Genomic DNA, 21381 nt, shown 5'->3' on the forward strand with positions numbered 1-21381 from the left:
ACGTATTGGACACTACTTATATATATGTAGTGTATATATAACGAAATGGCGGGACAACAAGCGAGGTCGCCATAGTGAAATAAATAGAAGAAGAAAAGGCGGGATAAAGGAATACATTTGCAGACGTTGTGCCGTGAATACGTAAATCGCTTGTGATTTTAAGTATGTATGTTATATGAAATTATATAAAAAACAATAATAACCATTAATTTAAAATAATTATTTTTAATTGTTAAGTTTTAATATATGAAAATTGATTATCGATCGGCATGTTAGGTTAAGAATATTTTCCAAAACGCAATTTATCGTTTTTCTATTTAGTGAATATTTAACAATTTTTTACTTCAATAACATATATATATTTTCTTAAATTATACACTTTTAAGTGCAACTAATCTATATGTGTATATATTATTAATGGATAATTCCTTATGATTTAAAAACTGTCCATCAAATTATTAATATTTATGTTTTTATTTCATGTTTTAAAATGTTTGTATTGTTCTATATTATGGTGCTTGATTCTGTGTTATAAAAATATATGATTCGCTTATCTATAAAATAATAAAAAAATACTCGCAAAGAAGAATATGTATTAAATCAAAGCTCACCACATATAATATAATAAAAGTTTTTAATTTCAGATTGCATAATTAACTATGGTTGAATCAGATCAAAGTAATGAGAGTAGAGAGGCAGGTGATGAAATGTCACCTTCAGAAATATCTAATGAGACAATAAAAACAACGGGTAAAAGACAACGTCTGGTATCTTCAGAAGAAGAAAAATTACTTACCAAGAAGCCTTGTAATTCTATAGATAAAGATTTACCAGCGTCAAATGGATCAACATCAAACAATACCAATGATGATACAAAAGAAGAAGTAGAACAAAATACAAATTCAACAAACAATCAGAAAAGTGTATCTTCACCAACAAATGAAATTCATACAGATTCGACTAAAGGAGAACAAGAAAATGAAGGAAGCGGTTCACCACACACAACTAATAGTACAAATGAAGTAGATGACGACTTCTGCAATGCGTCTACAGATTCTCTTGTAAGAAATAAATATAAAGTTACATTTTATTGAGTTTGTTTAGTAAAATATAGTAGTATGCGCTTGTGTAATTTAAGAGTGCAATACTATTTATTTTTTTTTTATACGAAGTAAATAAGAATAATTGAGCATTATATTTATATCAGGGATTCCTAAACTTTTCTGGTCGCAGAATTTTCAAAAAATTTTCTGAAGGTCGCAGAATTTTCAAAAAATTTTCTGAAGGCTACGGAATTTTCCAAAAATTTTCTGAAGATCGCGGAATCTCTATCTTTTTTTTTTAATAATAGATCCCTCTTCCCCGCTGATCGGGCTGATACTGATTTGTCCCATTTGGTACAGAAAATAAAAATGTAACGAACGCGATATTGTCGAATCATCCATATTTCCTGAAACATAAATAATATAAAATTTAACTGTCGTAATAATTCAACTACCGGATAGTTGTGTGGAGCTATTTTTTCTTCATTATTTCTTTTTTTTCATGTATTTCAGGATTTTGCTGAAAAAATTGACAAATCTATTGAAGATGAAAATACTGAAGTTTCATTGAAATGTAAAGAAGATAGCGGAAATGAATCATCTAAAGAAAACATCAATTTAAATGTTACAATGTCATCTACCAAAGAAACAGAGGTAGTAGATGGATTGGAACTTTCTGTAGAATGCGCAAGTGATAAGGAAGAATCTAGTTCTGAAAGTGAAAAAGATGACAATCATAAACCAAAAACAAAAACAATTATTGTAAAAGCAAAGCCAAATGAATCTGAACTTGATGTTAGTTCATCTGAAGTAGAAGAATCAAATGAACAAAATTTGAAGAACACTTTACATACAAAGAAAAATCTTAAACAAGGCAAACAAAAAAGTCTCAAAACATCTTCCACCGTAAAGAAGTCTTCTGAAGGTTCAGAAGATAGTTCAGACAATAATATTCAAGATGAAGAATATAAACCACAAAATAAGAAAAAAACTAAGAAGAGTTTAAGTAAGAAAAACACGAAAACCTTACCTGATTCCAAAAGAGGTGGTCGCGGTGTACGAAAAGGTCAAGGTGCAAAAAAAAGCCAAGATAAAAATTTGATTAATGACAATGAAGATGAGGATAATAATGATGATGACGATAAAGGCAATAACATTGAAAAGAATGATAATAAAGATATTGGTGATAAAGTAATCAAATCAGTTGATAAAAATAAAGATGAACAAGAGCATAATTCATCAGCTAAAGAAACATCCGGTAGTGAAAGTGAAAGTAATAATGATGACCCAGATCAAACAAAAGATGGTAAACAGAAGAAACGCAGTTCTAATGTTAGTACAATTAAATAAATTAATGAAATGTTTAATATAGCTGCAACTATTATTATACGTTTATTGCATAATACAATTCTAATATAATATGTTATTTTAGAGACCTGAAGATGATAAGAGGATACAATCATTAAAAAAGTATATAAGAACAGCTGGTATAGCTGTGAAATCATATCAAGAAATATGGAGTGGATGCAAATCTAATGCTGCGAGAGTACGACGATTAAAATCATTGCTTGAAAAACATGGAGTTCATGGAAGACCAACTTTAGAGAAGTGTAAAAAAGTGAAAGAACGCAATGAAAGATTAAAAGAAGTATCTGAATTGGATAAGAGTAATATTATATCAGAAGGTTATTTCACTTTCTTGCAATTTCTTTAAATTATTATTATTATTATTATTATTATTATTATTATTATTATTATTATTATTATTATTATTATTATTATTATTACTTAAATTACATACATTTTGTAAAATGATAATTTAACACAAAGATAGAGGTTTTTTTTTTATATTACATTTTCTTTTCTTTTACAGGGCGCATTACACGTTCTCGTAAAGGTATGAATACTAACAAGAACTCCTTAGTCTTACCAGAAACTCCATCACGATATCGTGAAGCTCGCAGCACGTATAAAAGAATTCAAACTGTTATTGACAGTGACTCTGAGTAATGTATATGTAATATTTATTTATATAAATTGTTTGTATGAGTGTGCGTGTAATTGTATCTTATATCTATTTATAAATATAATTCTACATTAATGAGAAGTAATAATCGTATTACAAAAAAAAATGTATTTTTGGCATTTTTGTAATAAGATAAAAAGTATTTTTATGAAATTTATTTGATACGTAAAAATAGAAATCTTTTCAATGAATATTTATATTTTATGTTTTGCAAGTTATATGATATTCTGTAGCAGCGTTTCCCAAAATTCTCGTAGAATACTCTTGCTAGTTCACGTGAATATCTTAGTAGCAACCATTATATCTTACAATACAATAGTTCCAGTATATCAGATTTTTTAAAATTGTATATTATAAATATTTGGACCACATATATTAAACATTAGAATTATTAAAACATTAGAATTACTGAAATATTAGAAATATTGGGTTGTACGGCAAAAGATTGAGAAACACTGCTCTACAGTTATATCCGTGTATTTATCGTAATGAAAAATATCTGTGTTACGATTATACTTTAATCTCAATCTATGTAATATTCTGTAGCAGCGTTTCCCAAAATTCTCGTAGAATACTCTTGCCAGTTCACGAGAATACCGAAGTAATAGCCATATTTTACAACACAATAGTTCCAATATATCAGATTTTTAAAAATTGTAAATTATAAACATTTGGACTGCAACATTAAACATTAGATTTACTGAAACATTAGAATTAAATATTAGATCACACGGCAAAAGGTTGAGAAACACTGCTCTACAGATTATATCGTGTGTTTATCGTAATGAAAAATATGAGTGTTTCAATCATATTTTTATCTCAATCTATATAATATTCTGTAGCAGCGTTTCCCAAAATTACTGTAAAATGCTCTTGTCAGTTCACGAGATACCGAAGTAACAGCTGTATTTTACAACACAATAGTTCCAGTATATCAGATTTTTAAAAATTGTATATTATAAACACTTGGACCGCGTATATTAAACATTAGAATTAATTAAACATTAGAAACATTAGATCGCACGTCAGAAGCTTGAGAAACACTGCTCTATAGATTATATCGTATGTTTATCGTAATGAAAAGTATCAGTTTTACGATTATACTTTAATTTCTAGTATATTAACCATATTTTTAATTCTTAAAAAGTCTAAGATAAAATTAAATCACTATACTTTCAAAAGTGATATTTTGATTTTTTACTATGTTTTTAGCCATTTATCTAACCAAGGAATAGAATGTTAAAAAAGTCGAAGTATAAAACAAATCTTTTAATTATTTTTATAGTTTAGAATAATTATATTCGATGAAAATAAATGTCAAAAATATTTATATATAAACTAAAGGATTAAATAAAAATGCATACTTTTGTATGCATTAATTATGGATTTTATATAAATGCATTATTAATGAATCCTGTTATTTATGATATATATAGTTGTAAACATTATTATATTATTATTAAAAATGTACTTATATTAGTATGGCATAATGGTAAATAAAACTGTTTTGCTGAAGTAAAATATTATCAAATATAAGAAATACAAATTTGATTGTATTTTGATAATATTGAATTATATCAAATTATATGTAATATTTTTCAATTAGTTAGAAAACTTGGAAATGCAATCCTTACTACAAAATAGTTTATCCTCTTTGACTGCCATTCTACTATTTAGTAAGTATTTTTTACACATATAACAGCAAAAACACATTTCGATTGCATGAAAATTTAAATTTTTTATAGCAACACCTTGTTGATCAGCTGCAATCACTGCATTACATGCATTGCAAGTTTTTGCATATGTATTCTGATAACAAGGAAGACACAAAGGGTGATCATTTTCAGATATATACTGTTGACCAGCTAATGGAATGTCACAATCCCAGCAGCAAAAGTGTTTTACATGATAATTATGGCCTTCAGCAACGGTATATTCTCGTACGAAAATTAACTGGAAAGGAAAACACATCAAATTATAATATACATCAAATCATATAACAATTCTTGTATAATTTACTTACCTCATCACAAGCAAAGCATCTTGGGATCCCTAACAGAGCTGCAAAATCTCTACCACAATACAATTGATTCTTATAATAGAAATATACAAGATCAACGAGTAATTCATTGCATACAGAACAAACAAAACATCCTGGATGCCATAATATATTCTTAGCTTTATCCACAGTTACAACTACATCACCAATATTAATGTCTTCTCGACATTTCTCGCAATTTTGTGGTTTTGAAGATTCAATAGTTAAACCTTTCACAGCTCCATTAACAGAATCCATATCTAGTTGATTTTCTGTAGACTGGTTCATTTTGCAGTTTGACTCGAATGGAAATACTTGATTTTGTAAATTTTCAGAGTAAGAAATAGCCGATTGTACATTTTTGATGCCACTTAATTTGCCCTTTATACAATTTGTATTATCAATATCAGATGGCAATGTAGACGATACAGATTTCTTAGGCACTTCTTTATGATCAATATTATATTTATCTTGTGCATTTATAGATGACATTGGTTTATTTTCAAGTGAATTTGCATTACTTATAATATTATGTGTTTGTGGTGAGTGTGAAATAGTATTAGATGATTTATTTCTTGTATGTATAGAACTTGCTTTATCATGAATAAAAGTTGGTGCAATATTACTAGCACAAGTAGACTGAACCATTTCTGAAATAGGCTTTGATACAAGTTTTTCTGCTGTTATGGGTTTAACTCCATGTTGAGGATCATTTTTTGTCACATCTACTACGTTACTTTTAGGCGTTGATCCACTTGGTGAAAGATTTTTTTGAGAGTCCATAATGACTGCTTTGTCCACTCCTTTATTATGTGGGAAATTTCGTGTATGATTAACTTGTGAATTATCTTGCATACCGTACTTGCTATTGAGTTTATCGCGTATAAACATTAATTCCTTTTTATCTAAAGTACTACTAACAATGTCATGTACATTGATTGCGCTAGGTGGAAGTAATGCATTTGCTAAAATATTATCTGCAACTTCGAGGAGATTCATTTCTGGTTGTTTATCAGATGTCTCTGTATTGGATGGTTCTATCTGAAGATCAACATTGCTTTTATGAAGCGCAGTATTCTGCTCTATATGTTTAAATTTATCATGATTTGTTGTTGGTAAAGCACATGGATTGATTTCTGTGTACTTGCAATGAAGAGGTTCACAAAATTCATGCTGACAAATTACAGGTAATTCTGAATTTGCATCGTACGCAGTTACAGAAGAATTCACTAATTTATGAAATGCGGCTGGCTTTGAACATTTATTATCTGTAAAAGTATGGTAAATTCATGATAAAGTATGGAACAATATTCATATTTGTATAATTTATAAAAATGTAATATTTTTATTACCTAAAACATTTCTTTCATTATCCTTTGTTTCCATGTTAACATTTGGATCTGGTCTATTTTCAAAAGGAACTTTTAAATATGGAATATTTTTTGTAAAGCTGCTTGGTGTTCGAAGTTGTGGTATAGTCACAGATATCTGTGATTTTTGTTGTGAATTAAAACGTTGCATATCCGTAGCATTAATTGGTGTCATTAATGACCGATCAAACGGACGTGCACCTAACATCTTTTATATATATTAAAAAGAAAGGGATATATAAATATAGTAGAAATATTACATATATATAAAAAGTTATAGAAAAAAAGTAACATACCTTCATTACTTTGCCCTGTCCTGCATATTTTTTCAAAATTTCAACATAATTTTCCAACTCTTTTTTCTCTACTTCACTTAGTTTATCACACGCTTTATGATCAATATCGTGTAACGGCAATTGTTTTTGTAGTAATTGTTTTCTTAATATAGCACCAGTTGATCCAGAAATAGGTAATTTTTCTACTGGTAAAGCATTCATATAATCTACAGCAAGTTCCTTAGTTGTATCTGGTGGTATCCAGTCAAATACAGTTTCACTATTAGTTTGCTTTTTATTGGATATAACCAATACTGAAATATATAATTGTGATTTAGTATAAGATATTTTTTTATGCAACTTCATTTATGATATTCATAATAAAAAAATACATGATGATAAAGTATTTACACATAGGTTTTCTTTTTGATTTTCCAGATGGACCAAATAATAAATCGAACTGAGGAAAATCATCATTGACAACATCATGATCATCTCTGCTACATTTACAAATTTTACAAGTTTTTCGCCAAAAATGTAAATCTAAACCAGGACACAAAGCGTTACATATCATGCATGGTGCTCCTGCTCCGGCTTCATGCGCTAAACGGGGCTAATTAAGAGAAAAGAAAAAGAACAAAAAAAAATATAAAATCAACTAAAAAAAATAAAATAAAATAGATATTAAAATATTTTGCTAATGTAATTAATAAGAAAAATAAGTTATATTTATATATAACTTGGAAAAACAATTGCATACCTACATTACATTTATAAAATGAATTGATAAAGCCAGTAAATGAATTTGTTATAGCAAAAATGAAATATTTATTTATGTACTATGAAACTTGTCTATATAAAATATTATATGTGAAAGATGTAAATACAACCTTTCTTTTTCGATTTTCCAATTCCATAAGCCACTGAGGACGATCACCTGTTTGTTCCATGTCTTTTAGCTTAAAAACTAAAAAATTCTTAATTAATAATTATGATCATTTCGTGGCAATGAAAAAAAAAAAATAATGAAGATAATAAATAACATACATGCTATTAATATATCTTAGTCTCAAACACTTTTTTATGATAATTATAAAATTTTATGCAGTAACTTCTACACCAAAGATAAGAACTTTTGACAGCGATCTTGTATGACGCATAGATAACTATATATATATTTAGTAATATACTCATTGTAAGATTTTGCGCATGGAACTCTGCGCGTCCTCACAAATATACTCCATATTGCCATATATCTAGTTTATGTGTCGTATGTATTTTGTTGCATAAATTTGGATAAATCAACTATATTAATTTATATAAAATATATTAAGACTGTTCACTACTCTTGCTTTTTTAATGGTTTACACGAACAATGAGAACAGGCATAATTCTTGACCGATTTTAATGAACAAGGTCTCATTTTAAAGACGAAGGTCTAACGCTGCTGTTCCGGTGGAGTTTCGAAAGTTTCATTTTTTTTTTAAATCATGTTAAAAAATGGTATTTTTTCGAGAATATTTTATACACAAATAAAAAGCTTTTTCTAAAATTCGAAAAAGGTGTCCTAAATTGAACCTTCGTCTTCAAACGAGACCTTGTTCATCCAAATTGGTCAAGAACTACACCTATTCTCACAAATGGCGAAAATGTCGTTTTTGTGAAGAACAAGTTTTGTACTGTGGCGCCCCTTGAAATTTGCGGCAAAAGAGATAAAGCTCGTATTCTACTATTGATTTTCATATACACGCTTGAAAGGTATGTTTATGTCGGTGAAGTAACGATTGCCTGCTTGGTTATGTGTGTAAATAGCTGATGCTTAAATTTCTTAAATATTTCTAAACGCAAAGAAATATGTTTCACGATACTCATAAGGAGAAACTACGGTTACTCATTTGATCATTTTATTGATCTTTGACCAAATGATTTTATGACGAATATAAAGAAATATGTGTCCAATCGTTTATGTCAAGAGATCTGAGTTTTTAAAATATTGTTAAATTTTGGAAAAATTTAGTTTTTTTTTTAATTTTATAGACTAAAAAGATAAAGTAATACTGTAAGCAATGTTTAGCATATTTGTAAGCATCTAGATTCTTTAAAAACAATGATATTTCTCTTACAGTACGAATATAATGAATGGTTGCTATTTTTGCCTATTAATTTTTTAGTTAGAATGTATAATTTTCAAATTCTATTTTTTAAAAAGCATAATATATTAATTGATTGATTGATATTATTATTATTATTATTATTATTATTATTATTATTATATTAATATAGTTATAAAAAATTTTTATTAATATATCATAAAAAAAAAATATAAGAAAAATGTTTTATTATAAAAACAACATTTTATTTAACAAATACAGTATTTTTGGTTATAAACAGGAGCATGCTTAAAAATCGTCAATTGAGAAGTTTGAAGGAACGTAGAATAATAGAACTTTTTCTTTCATTTAAATCCATCGAATAATCCATACACTAGCTCCCAGAACGATATTTATGATTTATGGATTTGCTTATAAAAGTGTCCAATATTTTTTACCAAGAACTAAAAAAAAAATAAAAATAAAAAAAAAATAAAAGAAAAAAAATAAAAAAAAAAATAAAAAAAGAAATAAAAAAAAATAAGAACATATGCAGAATGTCGTTATAAATTTGTTAATTTTATATTCGTGAGAAAATATTAATTAATTACCCATAATGAGGCGAAGGATCAGGTTGAGACCAGGATGGTTCGTAATCTAAATGAGCCGCTTTGTAAATTGGCGCGGGTTTTTCAATAATTCTTGAAATATAAACAGGTTTCTCAACATATTCCACGTATTTAACAGTTGGGGGTGGTGGAACATATATACGATGAATTTCAGGAGCACTGTGATATCCAAGTTTGTAGCTAGAAAAAAAAATTTCAAGAAAAAATAGAATAAAAAAGAAAAAATAAATAAGTAAAAAGAAAAAAGACAAGATCATGATAGATCTCAACAAATGATTATAGGTATCTATACCCTTTAGCAACACCGACACCAAATCCTAAAAGTCCAGCGCCTATTAATTTCTTTTTTAAGAAAAGTGTCCTCTTTGTTCTTGTATGTACTTCAGCCCCATTATTGAGCTCGCCCGTTGTATCGAGCGTTTTAAATGTATCTGCTTGATGATCGTACTGACTATCAACTTCCGTAGCTATGCATAATGCTACACAACTGCATATAGCTAGGACCAGGAAGATAGTATAATGTTGCATCTACGATATCAAAAAGATGATATTATGTTTATATGCAGAATTTTCTTTTTTTTTTTAATCAATTTTCCAAGAAAAAAAAGAAGATGTGATTTTTCTGATTACCGAATCACATATCCTTTTACTCACCTTTAATTTTGGTACTGTACACTTCTGAATAAGAAAAAGTACTGTGACTTACAGCGAGCGGATGCATGATTTTATAGTCAACCTACCTCCTGGTTAGCAAAGACAGAAATATATTGTGAATTCTGGACACGAACGATTGTTTCGTTGGGCATTTATTCGATGTTTTTGACTTTCTGTCTTTATATCGATAAGATTTTCTTATTGATTGTTACGATTAATTAAAACACATGGAAAAAAATCTCATCTAATTAAAAGGACGTTGTAGTATTTAATTAAAAAATTATAAATCCAACTTTGGGTAAGATTGAAGAATTGAACACAGATATCTCGTTCATTTATATATATATATATATATATATATATATATATATATATATATATATATCATTCTCTTTTTACTATATTTTCTCTTAAGAAAAATATGTTCTCTTAATAAAACTATAAAATTATTTAAGAATTATTTTTTTTTCTTTTTTGTAAGTCCTTGTTCGACTTTCATATGTGGGCTATTGTTCCAATCCATTAGTGAAATTTCCGTATGAGCTTACGAAATCTGAGTGGACATCAGACACTTTCTATGTCGGTCATCGTTTTCGTTTTCACAAAGTGTACTCGCACACATCAGTAAGTTGACGTATTGTGTTTGCCATCTCATCGATGTGCTATCACTTTCTTGTCTCGCACCCTCGATTAGTCGACTTCTTTATCCGCATTGCTCACTTCAACAACTACATATATAATAGCACGAGAGTGTACAAGCGAATATGGTTCAATGAAGGTTCATTTGGATTCAGATCTTGTAATTGAACGTATACACAATGTGTGATCGAACGTGCTTGGGATCTTTTTTCTTTCTTTCTTTTTTTTTCCTCATCTTTTTTTCTACAACTAAATTCACGATTAGATAATGCAAATAAAATCGTATACATTACGTAAGAAGGAAGTATAGCAGGGAATAAAAATCAATGCAAATTTTGATCTGTTGGCGTATTAATTTGTATTTGATTTTGAATCTCTGAAAATTTCATTTTCATTTTCGATTATTTAAATCTACTTCCTTAACGAGATAAAGAATATGAGTATCGAAATCGATATATAAAATTAGCGTCACGTAATATTAGCGAAGACATTGCTTCGATTACAGCACTACTATATGCTGTAATCGTTGATATCAATATCGTATTAGCCTCTTCTAAGTCATTAACTTTTGTTCGAATGATTGGGAGGATATCTATTTTTTTTCTAATTTTTTATTTCGTTGTAAATATATATTTATTTATTTATTTTCGTTTTTTTTTTGTATAAAATATTTCCAATGATAAATGAACCGATGATTATAAAAATTGTCTAATTATAAGTGTACAATTTCTTACGCACATTTTTGTTATCATACACTATTTTTTAAACTTTTAAATTAGACAAAAGAATTATTTTTCTCATAAATATTGAGTTCAGACATGTTTCCAGACAGATCTCTCAAGAGTACTTTCATTCTGTATTCTGTAAAATAAATATATGTATATGAATAATGTGAAAAATAATGAAAAAACGTATATATATATATATATGTATGTATACATATATACGTATATACATACATACATACATACATACATACATACATACATACATACATACATACATACATACATACATACATACATACATACATACATACATACATACATACATACATACATACATACATACATACATACATACATACATACATACATACATACATACATACATACATACATACATACATACATACATACATACATACATACATACATACATACATACATACATACATACATACATACATACATACATACATACATACATACATACATACATACATACATACATACATACATACATACATACATACATACATACATACATACATACATACACAGTATATAAAATTATCGCCAATAAGAGCCGTGATAAGTTGAATGTCCATGTCCATATCCACCTCCATATCCACCTCCATAACCGTAGCCACCTCCATAACCATATCCTCCTCCGTGACCATATCCGCCTCCATAACCATATCCGCCTCCGTAACCATATCCGCCTCCAAAATCATAGCCACCTCCGTAACCATTTCCCAAACTAAACAAAATTATTCAATAAATTGTCAATAATAATTCTAAATATTTAAAAAAATATATAATTAGTGTTTTTCTAAGGTAGTATGCACTTACTATTTAGCTTTGTACAAGCCAGCACCAATCAATGCTTTTGCTCCAAGGGCAGCACCTCCAACGAGAAGGGCTTTTTTAGCAAGAAGAGTACCACCACCTCCAATTAGTGCAGTTTTTCCTAAAAGTATAGTTCTTTTCTCTCTTACTTGACTCGTACTTTCATCGTGGGAATTCAATGATGAATTCAATAAATCTTGAGTGACATCGGCTGCATAAGCCACTGTCAGAAGTGTAATTAATGCCAATATGTAATGGAGCTTCATCTATCAAAAAAATAAATGTTTCTGTATATTCACTTTCTCTTTCTTTCTCTCTCTCTTTCTCTCTTTCTTTTGCGTATTTTTTTTTTAATGTAATAATATTGTATAATATTATAAAATAATGTAATACATAGGGTGTATACGATGAAATGTCCGAATTTTTTTTATTAAAAACGAAACAAAAAAATCAGAGCGTTTTATTGTAGACACTGTATTATTGTATAATTAATCATTATATCATTATCTATATAATAATATAAATTATTTATTTTTTCTGTCGTTAAAGTATATAATAATATCAAAGTAAAAAATTAGAATTAGATATGATGATAAGTCACAGTTTTCCTTTACGAACCTCGTTAGATCGTGTCTTGATTTTAACTAAAAACACTAACACGTTTCTTACCGTTTCCTAGATTGACTCTCGAAAGACTTTTTATAGCATAAGATCGCGGAAGATGTGCCCCCACCCCTTCCATCAAGAGTTCTTTACTAGTCATTAAAATGTTTAACTTCTTTCTACCAATGGCTTCCTGTCAAAGTACTACCTACATTATGTATACAAACGTATATATATATATATATATATATATATATATATATATATATATATATATATATATGTACATATATTCGTGTTCTCGTAGAAAATACAAGTTTATCTTTCATTCTCATCTTTCCGGTTTTCTTCACCTCGGCCTACCTTTGTAAGAATGACATTGAAATATTTTTTTTATTTGGAAACCGATGAATTCCTTGTAATTTAACGTAATAATCCTAACTGCTTATCGATCTTCGGATTTCAAATTTTAACACATACTTCTTTTTAATTTAATTTTTTTATTAGTAGATCATTAATGAGTCAGAGATTATGAAAAAGTGTTTTAAGTTATATACTTTTCTTTTGTAGATATATTTTAATATTTGTTAATTTGAATGACAGGCCATTTTCGTAACCACCAGCTCAAATTTGAATAATTTTACTTTGACTTTTGGCGATAATACTTTTTTTTTTTCTTAAATAATTAACGCTCAACAAAGTCGTTTTATTCTAAATGGTTGTGAAAGATCAAACATTTATATTCAAATAATATCTACAAAGTCTAAGATAAAACTTCTTGAATATTATTAATACTTGTCTTCCTTTCTTTGATTTATAATTCTAATAAATTTCCATTCATTTTTATAATGTAGGAATTAACAGACTATAGTAAACAAAACAAAACAATAAATGTATAAACATTAAATGATAATATCACGTAACCTACTCTAACTAAACGAGTTTTACAACATCATTAAAAATCATTGGAATTCCCAGGCAAAACTTATAAGGAGTTCCGTTATTATGAACACAGAACATTTCATTGATGATTTTATTCAAATCGCTTGAGGCTACACGTTTGCTTTTATAATAATTATTTTTAAAGGAGATATACCCATCATTTTAAATAAGCCTGCATATATTAATTTGATACGAGGATATTAACGACGTAAGAGAAATTTTTTACGACTATAAAAACGATTTAATATATATAAAAATACAAAAAAGTTACGTAACTATATATATACATAAAACATTCCAATAGAGCAATGAACTTATACTTTAATATTAAGAAACGCGTCTCTAACTTAATTTCAATATGAATTTATTCAATGCTATACATTTCTTTATTTTAATTTATAATTATAATGATAAATCATTTTTTTTATTATAGATGTTATATTTTTTTATTGTTCCATATTATTATTATGTACACACACACACACACACACATTGCTTTATACGTTGATGTATTACTATAATATATAAAAATAGAATAATAATAATTGTTTATAAAAGGAATATGCCTCCAAAAAGAAAAAGAAACGTCCGATGGTCAAAAGGATTGACGAAAGAAGAAAAACAACAAAAGGCACTAGAACGACAATTAATATTAAAAAGAGAACATTTACTTCGTGAAATCAAAATGGGCATATTGAATACTAAAAAATATCGTCAATCATGGCGAGAATTAATGATGCGTGCAAGAATGCCTATTATCAAAGAAGATATTGAGACTGCCTGGCATACATTCGATCGAGTCATTGATAGTAAAGATCATAGGTATTCTCTTATGAATTACAATAACGACGATAGAAGGAATTAAAACGAATATTTTATTCGATTTAGTATTCAAATTTTAATCAATTCTTTTGACGAAGCTAAAGAACAATATGAAAGATCTAAAAATGGTCACAGTGAAATGATTGATCGTTTATTTAACATATATGAAATGAAAACTAGAGCTATTTCAATGACTTACCAATCGAAAATTAATGAAATTCTAAACGATGTTAATATCGATATTATTGGATTCCAACAAAAAGGAAATGAAGATTTATCTCAATTGCAATTTATTATTTCTATTATGCAAGAACAATTGGATAATTCCCTTAATAACACAAAGAGCAAAACAATGAGTAAGCCTAAAATTATTAATAAATAAATAATTAAATAATTATATTAATAAATAAATAAAATATACGTGTAAAAATAGATGTCAAATTTCATTGATATTACTGATGAAGTACCTATTATGTTCAAAATTATATCAAAAAATTCTATGCTATGTATATATATCGAAAATATAATATATCATGTAAGATTATATTAATTTTGAATAAGTCCATTAGATATCGATTAACGTATCATAAATTTTTTATTTGTACAAACTTTTAGCGATATTATTTAATTTAACTAATTTTTTTAAAGGCAAGATCGATTCTTTCGTTGAGGACAAAACTAATATGCGAAGATTGGCATTAGTTACGGAAGAGAATAAAATGAATGATCTTTCAGCGGATTTACGAAAAACCATTGCTACGTATTACAAAAGTACAATATATTTTATATCATTTCTTCGTATGTTGAGACATTATATGTCATATAAATAGGACATTTTAGATACAAAAAATAGGCAAAAGTTATATGATGTTGTAAAAGAGAAGGATGAAAAAAATCAACAAATTATAACTAAACAATATGTACGTATTGCTGTTCTATCTGAAACAATATCAAAATTTCGCGAAAAAATGGCAGCTCATAAGACTAACGTTAACAAGTACTTTAAAGATATTATAGACGAACAAAATTTCTTTCATACTTCATATTGGATTATGAAAAATCGCTTCATTTCTGGCAAGTATTCGTTCATATAATATGAAAAAATTCTATTCTTTTATAAATACTTGTTATAATGTAATTTGTATTATCAACGATTACAGAACAAAAGCAAGATAGAATTCAATTAACAATAACGGCTATTGAATATAAATTGACCAAAAATTATTTAGAACAACTCGTTAAGAAAATAGAAAATTTATTGAGACTTCTTTTAATTTGTAACAAGTATGAAACTCTAAATGAAAATATATATTCTTACACTAATTATAAAGAATCAAGTTCTAGACAAATTTTTACTACGTTCGAGTTGAAAGAAAGTGCGGAGGTAAGATATAATTTTGAATCCACATAATAAATTTAATCCCCTTCTTTTATTTCGACACACTTTTATGAGATGTATTTCACTTACAAATGTTATACAAAATACAGATTATAAATAACTTTCAAGATTTAACCAATTTTTGGCGTCGAATCGGTATAGTACAAGTGGCGATAGGAGAGCTAAAGGTGGAGAAAGAAAATCTACGAAAAGAAGTTATTAGATTACGAAAAATGATTCAATGTTATTTATTGCATGAAACAAAAACAAATTTAACTTCATAGTATATATAATGCTTACGATTATAAAATAATAAATTATTATCAAGAGATGTCACGTTCGTTGTATTAAATGCAACTAATTTATAATCAACAAATAACTATTTGCTGATTTCAAAATACTGATATAAAAAATGTAAATAAAATTCTTGAACTTAATATCGCATATTTTTGTTTGTTTATTATATTAAATGCGATATAAACATATATATATATATATATCTAAATTTTAATTTCATTTATTAAGTCTTTATGTACAAATGAATCTGTAGAAAAACTATAACATTCTAAAATAAAGTACTTGACAATTATTGCATTTCGTATTTAAATAGTTTATTAAGTTATATAGTAAAGTGATATTCAATAAATATATCACTTGCATCGGAATAGCGATAACTTTACTTTCGATCTATAAAAATGAATGTTCGTTTAGTTATGCCTATTTCAATGTACACATACTTCCTTGTCATAACATACTTGTTCATAAATTTCATTATTATAAAATGCATTTATAATAATAATGTATCACTTGCGCGTGAAAGGAACCTTCATTTATAATTCAGTGCGATAATTTATGTTTGTGAGCAATGTTCGACAACAATTTGTTACCAGCAAGGAATGTAACTACACCAAGTCCAAGAAGATAACGCAACGTCACAAACATGTTCAATTTCAACCAGAAGATTCCAAACAGAAGAAAGATACCTACAAACAATTTTTATATGAAATAATTTTTATACTTGTGTGTACATCATATATAAAATGTTGTGTGTACAACATATATAAAATGTTGAGAATATCAGGCTACAAATATAGCTGGAAACGTACTATACTTGCGAAAAATTCACTTTTTTTTTCTGCTCAATTGAAAACAAGTCAATATAAAATATATTGCCTGTCAAGCATTGAGCATAATGTCAAAATTATAAAATCTTAACAGTTACGAAATTATATCAAAAAATTAGCAATGAAAACTTAAATTTACCTCCTAATCCAAGATGAAATGTAACAGCACTAATAGATAGAGGGAAATTAGATATATTGACACCGAGTTTTGCCCACAGAATAATTAATAAAAAGGCAGGCGCTAAGCATAGACCAGTAAATAAATTGGATACAAAAGCTGGTGGCCTCTTCTCCGGTTCTCGGAACATGTGCTATAAATTTCAAATTAGCCTTCATTATTTTATGTATGTTGTGAATTTATAAACGTATATACATTTTATGTACAATCTATATAAATTTGTCATTCAAAGTTTATAACATAAATCCAAATAATGAAGTAATTTGGACATGTAGATACAATTACTTTGATGTCATTTATTTTACCAACGTTATAGAAGTGATATAAATAATTAGAATATTCTATCACCAACGAGCATTGGCTTTAATACATTTTATTGATTGCTGATAATTACCTTTATTTCTGGTTTCGTTGTATATATATCTGCTTTTTGTTTGAAAAAAGCACTTTTTTCATTCGATTCAGTAGCAACTGCATCAGGGAATTTCAAATTTACTGTAGCAATAGTCCATTCAAAAGAATTACTTAATACAGCATCACCAATAACTAAATCAATGTTATAATCACCACTGCGATATCCGAAATTTATTGCTGCTACTGCCAATGGCTAAAATATAATCGATAAATAAGTCGTCTCATCGAAATAACTAAAATAATGATACAATTATAAATATTATTTACAGTAATCTTACCATATCAAATTTATAAACATTGGCATTATCTGGCTCTGCTACAAATGTTATTTCATTGTCATCATAAATATTAGTAATAAAGGCAGGTGATAAGCGAATAAATGCTTGGTGAACACGCATTGGTTTTTTATTAGCTGAATCTTTTAATAAAAATCTTACAACTAATTTTTGTTGAGAATCTGCCTCTATCTTTTGATTTAATTTTTCAGGATATGTAACTCTGTAATATATGAAAAATTTTATTTATAATAAAATTTGATGATTTTTATTATTTTGAAATACCTTGCTAATTTTGGTTGTGTAGTTTGATCAGCATCTCCTGTTCCCATTTCTAAATAATCAACAACTACTTCAGAAAGAACTTTGACCTTAATAGTACTAGTTACAGATGCTGCTGATACTGATATTTTATAAAATCCACGATCTGGTTTAGCTTTCATGAAATCCATTATAAACAATGTCCTATTAATGATAGAAAATTATTAAATAAACTAAATAAATTGTAAAAAAAATTTATTTGTTGAAATTCTAAACCTTTTTTATATTGAAAAAAAGGTTTAAGGGGTCATTCAACAATTAATATACCCCAAGGTATAGCTGATGTCAATCTAATTGTATTGAATCAGTAAAGCATTGGGGATCAATAAATGCCAATCCCAATTAACTTACTTGTCTGTTGTTGAAGATTGTAATATTTCTTTACTGCTAATAACAGTATCATCTTCTACTTTTGTAGCAGAATTTGCAATTACTTTAGGTATTGTTGGCAATGGTTTACCAAAAATATCACAAACTTTAATAGTAACAAGAGGTTGTTTGCTTGAAACAATAACTCCTTCCTCAGGTAGAGTAATACAAACTAATGTTTCATATTTGTTTACTGCTAATGTATTTAATGCTGAAAGGAGGCTTACAACACCTTTTGGAGTTTGGACAGATCGTCTTGACAAAAGATAATTTGTTAGCTTAACAATTTGTGGAGATGTCAAAGGTGGTCTTTTCTTTAATGAACTACCAAGCTTGAAGATACCATTTACAAGAAAACCTAAAAATAATTTGTAATTTATATAAAAATATCATAAGTTAGTTAATTTTATTATTATATATTAGGTAGATATAAATAAAATATAAAATTCTTTATATTTTATTTTGACTTACTTGTTATAGACAGTCCACCTTCAAATTGCAAGAATTGTCCATTTACTTCATCTGCTTGAATGATAGCATCTTCGATACGATCAAAAGCAAATGTACCAACAGATCCAAGATCAGAAGCAATGTGGAAGGTATATCCAAGACTAAATATAAAATACTTTGTTTCATACTTAGATGTACGTATAACATAAGTATAGAATAACTATGTTATACAATCATTATAATAAATGTATAAGATTTTGGTTGGTCCATATCTCATGCCAATATTAGCAATTAAAACAATTAAATCAAAAGATTTATTAATTAACACTTACTTCCACAGACTGTCATCTTTTCTGAGAGCTACTTGTAATGTTTTAGCTAATTTTTCGGATTTTTCGGTAGTTAATTTTTGTGATAAAAGTGTTAAAGTATTTACAGCAAAATATAATTCAGCAAATGTAGATGTATCTTTCTCAATAGTATTCATCAAAACCTATATAAAAAAAACCTTGCAATTAATATGTATTATACATATAATTTTACAATTTATACAAGATAAATATAATATTTCAGTAAAAGAAATTTTCTTCACTGTTCTTACAGTAGAACGAAAGTTATAAAGCATCATTAACTATTATGCCTCTTAATCATTAATTTTACTTATATCATAATGAAAGTACCTTTGTAATTGCAGGTATTGGTAAACCTTGACATGTATCGATAATTTTCCACATCGATACAATATAAAAGGCTGTTTCTGGTACAACATTGTTACCATCTCCAATAGATTTTGATAGATAATTACAAATTTTCTGTAATTTGTATTTAGAATTATCAATTGATAAATATGAAATATATAATTTAATTTTTTATATCCAATATTAATATCAGGAAGACTAATCAAAGAATCAATGTATTTCAATATTTATATTTTTCATCATTACTTTCAAAAGTAATTAAATAAATTCAATGATTTATTAATTGAAAATACCTACTTCTTTATTAGGTATAGTTTCCTGAAGAAGTTTATATCCGTACACACTATAATAGGTTGAAGTTGGATCTTGTAAATTCAAACCAGGATCAACAACATTTTTCAAACGTATTTTATCATTTTCCGATAGATAAGAAATGACCGATGGTACTGTTTCTGTTACCGTACAAGTAGCAGATAGAATTGATATCATCAAAAAAAGTAATATAGCTATAAATACAGAACAAAAGTATAAATTAGTTTTACTACCCTCCTGTCCCTGACAAATTGATTGCACAAAACAAAGTAAAAATATGTTAAAAAACATGGAAAAAATATATAAAAATAAATCATACGAAATAATCTTTCAGCAAAGAAATTAATACTATCTTTACAATAAGACCGTAAAATACTTTTAGAAACACATTGTATAATTATATATATATAATTATACAATGGCAGATAAAAAATAAATTTAGATGGATATATTATTATTTAAAAACAATTTTTAATTTTTCTTATCGATAAAATATTACTCACCCGCCATCATGGCAGTATATATTATACAGTGCGCTGGCACACCGGCCACGCTGGCTTACGACCTCTACTTCTCCAGTTTCCAAAGAAAATGGCTCTTTCCGGCTCGTATTAAAGTACACGTGTCTCCGCTAGACTTGATACATTGTTATATAGAGGTCGCTCATGAAAGGTTTCTGATTGGTTGATCGAATTACATTGGAAACCAACACAACCATTGGTGTAACTTCATTGGCATTAGACGGAAGAGCGATATTACGAGATAACCAATCAACTACTCGAACCGACCAACAATCAATAAACTTAAAACGATCGAGTTGTGTATCTAATTTCATTGGTCAATTTACTTCCTATTACATTTATAGGTTTACGTTATCATGATAATCATTTAAATAATTAATTTCATTTATTTTTTTTATTTATTAGAAAAATCAAATATAAATTTCTTTAAGGACATATAATGCATCATTACTCTTATATTTTCTTATCACTTTTATTATATATTTGACATAAAAATATAAATTTGAAATATGTATATGTAGAGTACATTACATCGTAATGTAAAAATATATTAAATTTGTATATATATATTCGTGATTATATTCAATGTTAATATCGTCTGATAAATTCATCAAATATCTCCTCCTCTTTCTCTTCTGA

The 21381-nt window shown here is 27.3% G+C and overlaps 5 protein-coding genes across 10 annotated transcripts; 1 reads left to right on the forward strand and 4 right to left on the reverse strand.

The window, feature by feature from the left end:
- Positions 1 to 30: 30 nt before the first annotated feature.
- On the forward strand, positions 31 to 5919 carry LOC118448205 (uncharacterized). Of its 2 annotated transcripts, none has more exons than XM_035881201.2 (5): positions 31 to 162; positions 645 to 1061; positions 1557 to 2375; positions 2476 to 2728; positions 2917 to 5919. In XM_035881201.2, the coding sequence occupies exons 2-5, from the start codon at positions 660 to 662 to the stop codon at positions 3051 to 3053; spliced, it is 1611 nt and encodes a 536-aa protein (XP_035737094.1). In that variant the 5' UTR covers positions 31 to 162; positions 645 to 659; the 3' UTR covers positions 3054 to 5919. The 2 variants fall into 2 exon arrangements, with proteins under 2 accessions (XP_035737094.1, XP_035737095.1); XM_035881202.2 differs by having other exon boundaries at positions 73 to 166.
- On the reverse strand, positions 2413 to 8428 carry Tes (testin LIM domain protein). 3 transcript variants are annotated; one of them, XM_085657437.1, is made up of 7 exons: positions 7943 to 8428; positions 7643 to 7719; positions 7164 to 7365; positions 6774 to 7066; positions 6460 to 6685; positions 5093 to 6375; positions 2413 to 5022 (listed from the first exon to the last, which is right to left on the reverse strand). In XM_085657437.1, exons 1-7 carry the CDS (start codon positions 7944 to 7946, stop codon positions 4672 to 4674), a joined length of 2436 nt encoding a protein of 811 aa, XP_085513563.1. In that variant the 5' UTR covers positions 7947 to 8428; the 3' UTR covers positions 2413 to 4671. The 3 variants fall into 3 exon arrangements, with proteins under 3 accessions (XP_085513563.1, XP_035737091.2, XP_035737093.2); XM_035881198.2 differs by having other exon boundaries at positions 7800 to 8428; XM_035881200.2 differs by lacking the exons at positions 7164 to 7365; positions 7943 to 8428.
- A 699-nt stretch (positions 8429 to 9127) lies between these two features.
- Positions 9128 to 11036, reverse strand: LOC118448209 (uncharacterized). Its single transcript, XM_035881208.2, has 5 exons — positions 10674 to 11036; positions 10126 to 10214; positions 9764 to 9999; positions 9454 to 9651; positions 9128 to 9306 (listed from the first exon to the last, which is right to left on the reverse strand). Exons 3-5 carry the CDS (start codon positions 9997 to 9999, stop codon positions 9297 to 9299), a joined length of 444 nt encoding a protein of 147 aa, XP_035737101.1. The 5' UTR covers positions 10126 to 10214; positions 10674 to 11036; the 3' UTR covers positions 9128 to 9296.
- Positions 11037 to 11449: 413 nt separating this feature from the next.
- LOC118448208 (uncharacterized) lies at positions 11450 to 13063 on the reverse strand. 3 transcript variants are annotated; one of them, XM_085656975.1, is made up of 4 exons: positions 12954 to 13063; positions 12339 to 12601; positions 12040 to 12246; positions 11450 to 11625 (listed from the first exon to the last, which is right to left on the reverse strand). In XM_085656975.1, the coding sequence occupies exons 2-3, from the start codon at positions 12599 to 12601 to the stop codon at positions 12057 to 12059; spliced, it is 453 nt and encodes a 150-aa protein (XP_085513101.1). In that variant the 5' UTR covers positions 12954 to 13063; the 3' UTR covers positions 11450 to 11625; positions 12040 to 12056. The 3 variants fall into 3 exon arrangements, with proteins under 3 accessions (XP_085513101.1, XP_085513102.1, XP_085513100.1); XM_085656976.1 differs by having other exon boundaries at positions 11456 to 11625; positions 12044 to 12246; positions 13005 to 13025; XM_085656974.1 differs by having other exon boundaries at positions 11464 to 11625; positions 12044 to 12246.
- A 3518-nt stretch (positions 13064 to 16581) lies between these two features.
- On the reverse strand, positions 16582 to 21078 carry OstDelta (oligosaccharide transferase delta subunit). Its single transcript, XM_035880920.2, has 11 exons — positions 20725 to 21078; positions 20207 to 20415; positions 19892 to 20023; positions 19544 to 19704; positions 19233 to 19372; positions 18744 to 19119; positions 18357 to 18536; positions 18075 to 18294; positions 17777 to 17989; positions 17344 to 17515; positions 16582 to 17063 (listed from the first exon to the last, which is right to left on the reverse strand). Exons 1-11 carry the CDS (start codon positions 20732 to 20734, stop codon positions 16918 to 16920), a joined length of 1959 nt encoding a protein of 652 aa, XP_035736813.1. The 5' UTR covers positions 20735 to 21078; the 3' UTR covers positions 16582 to 16917.
- Between the last annotated feature and the right edge of the window lie 303 nt (positions 21079 to 21381).

The sequence above is a fragment of the Vespa mandarinia genome, chromosome 5 (assembly GCF_050613455.1).
Source record: "Vespa mandarinia isolate Hongniang chromosome 5, ASM5061345v1, whole genome shotgun sequence".
Classification (NCBI taxonomy): domain Eukaryota; kingdom Metazoa; phylum Arthropoda; class Insecta; order Hymenoptera; family Vespidae; genus Vespa; species Vespa mandarinia.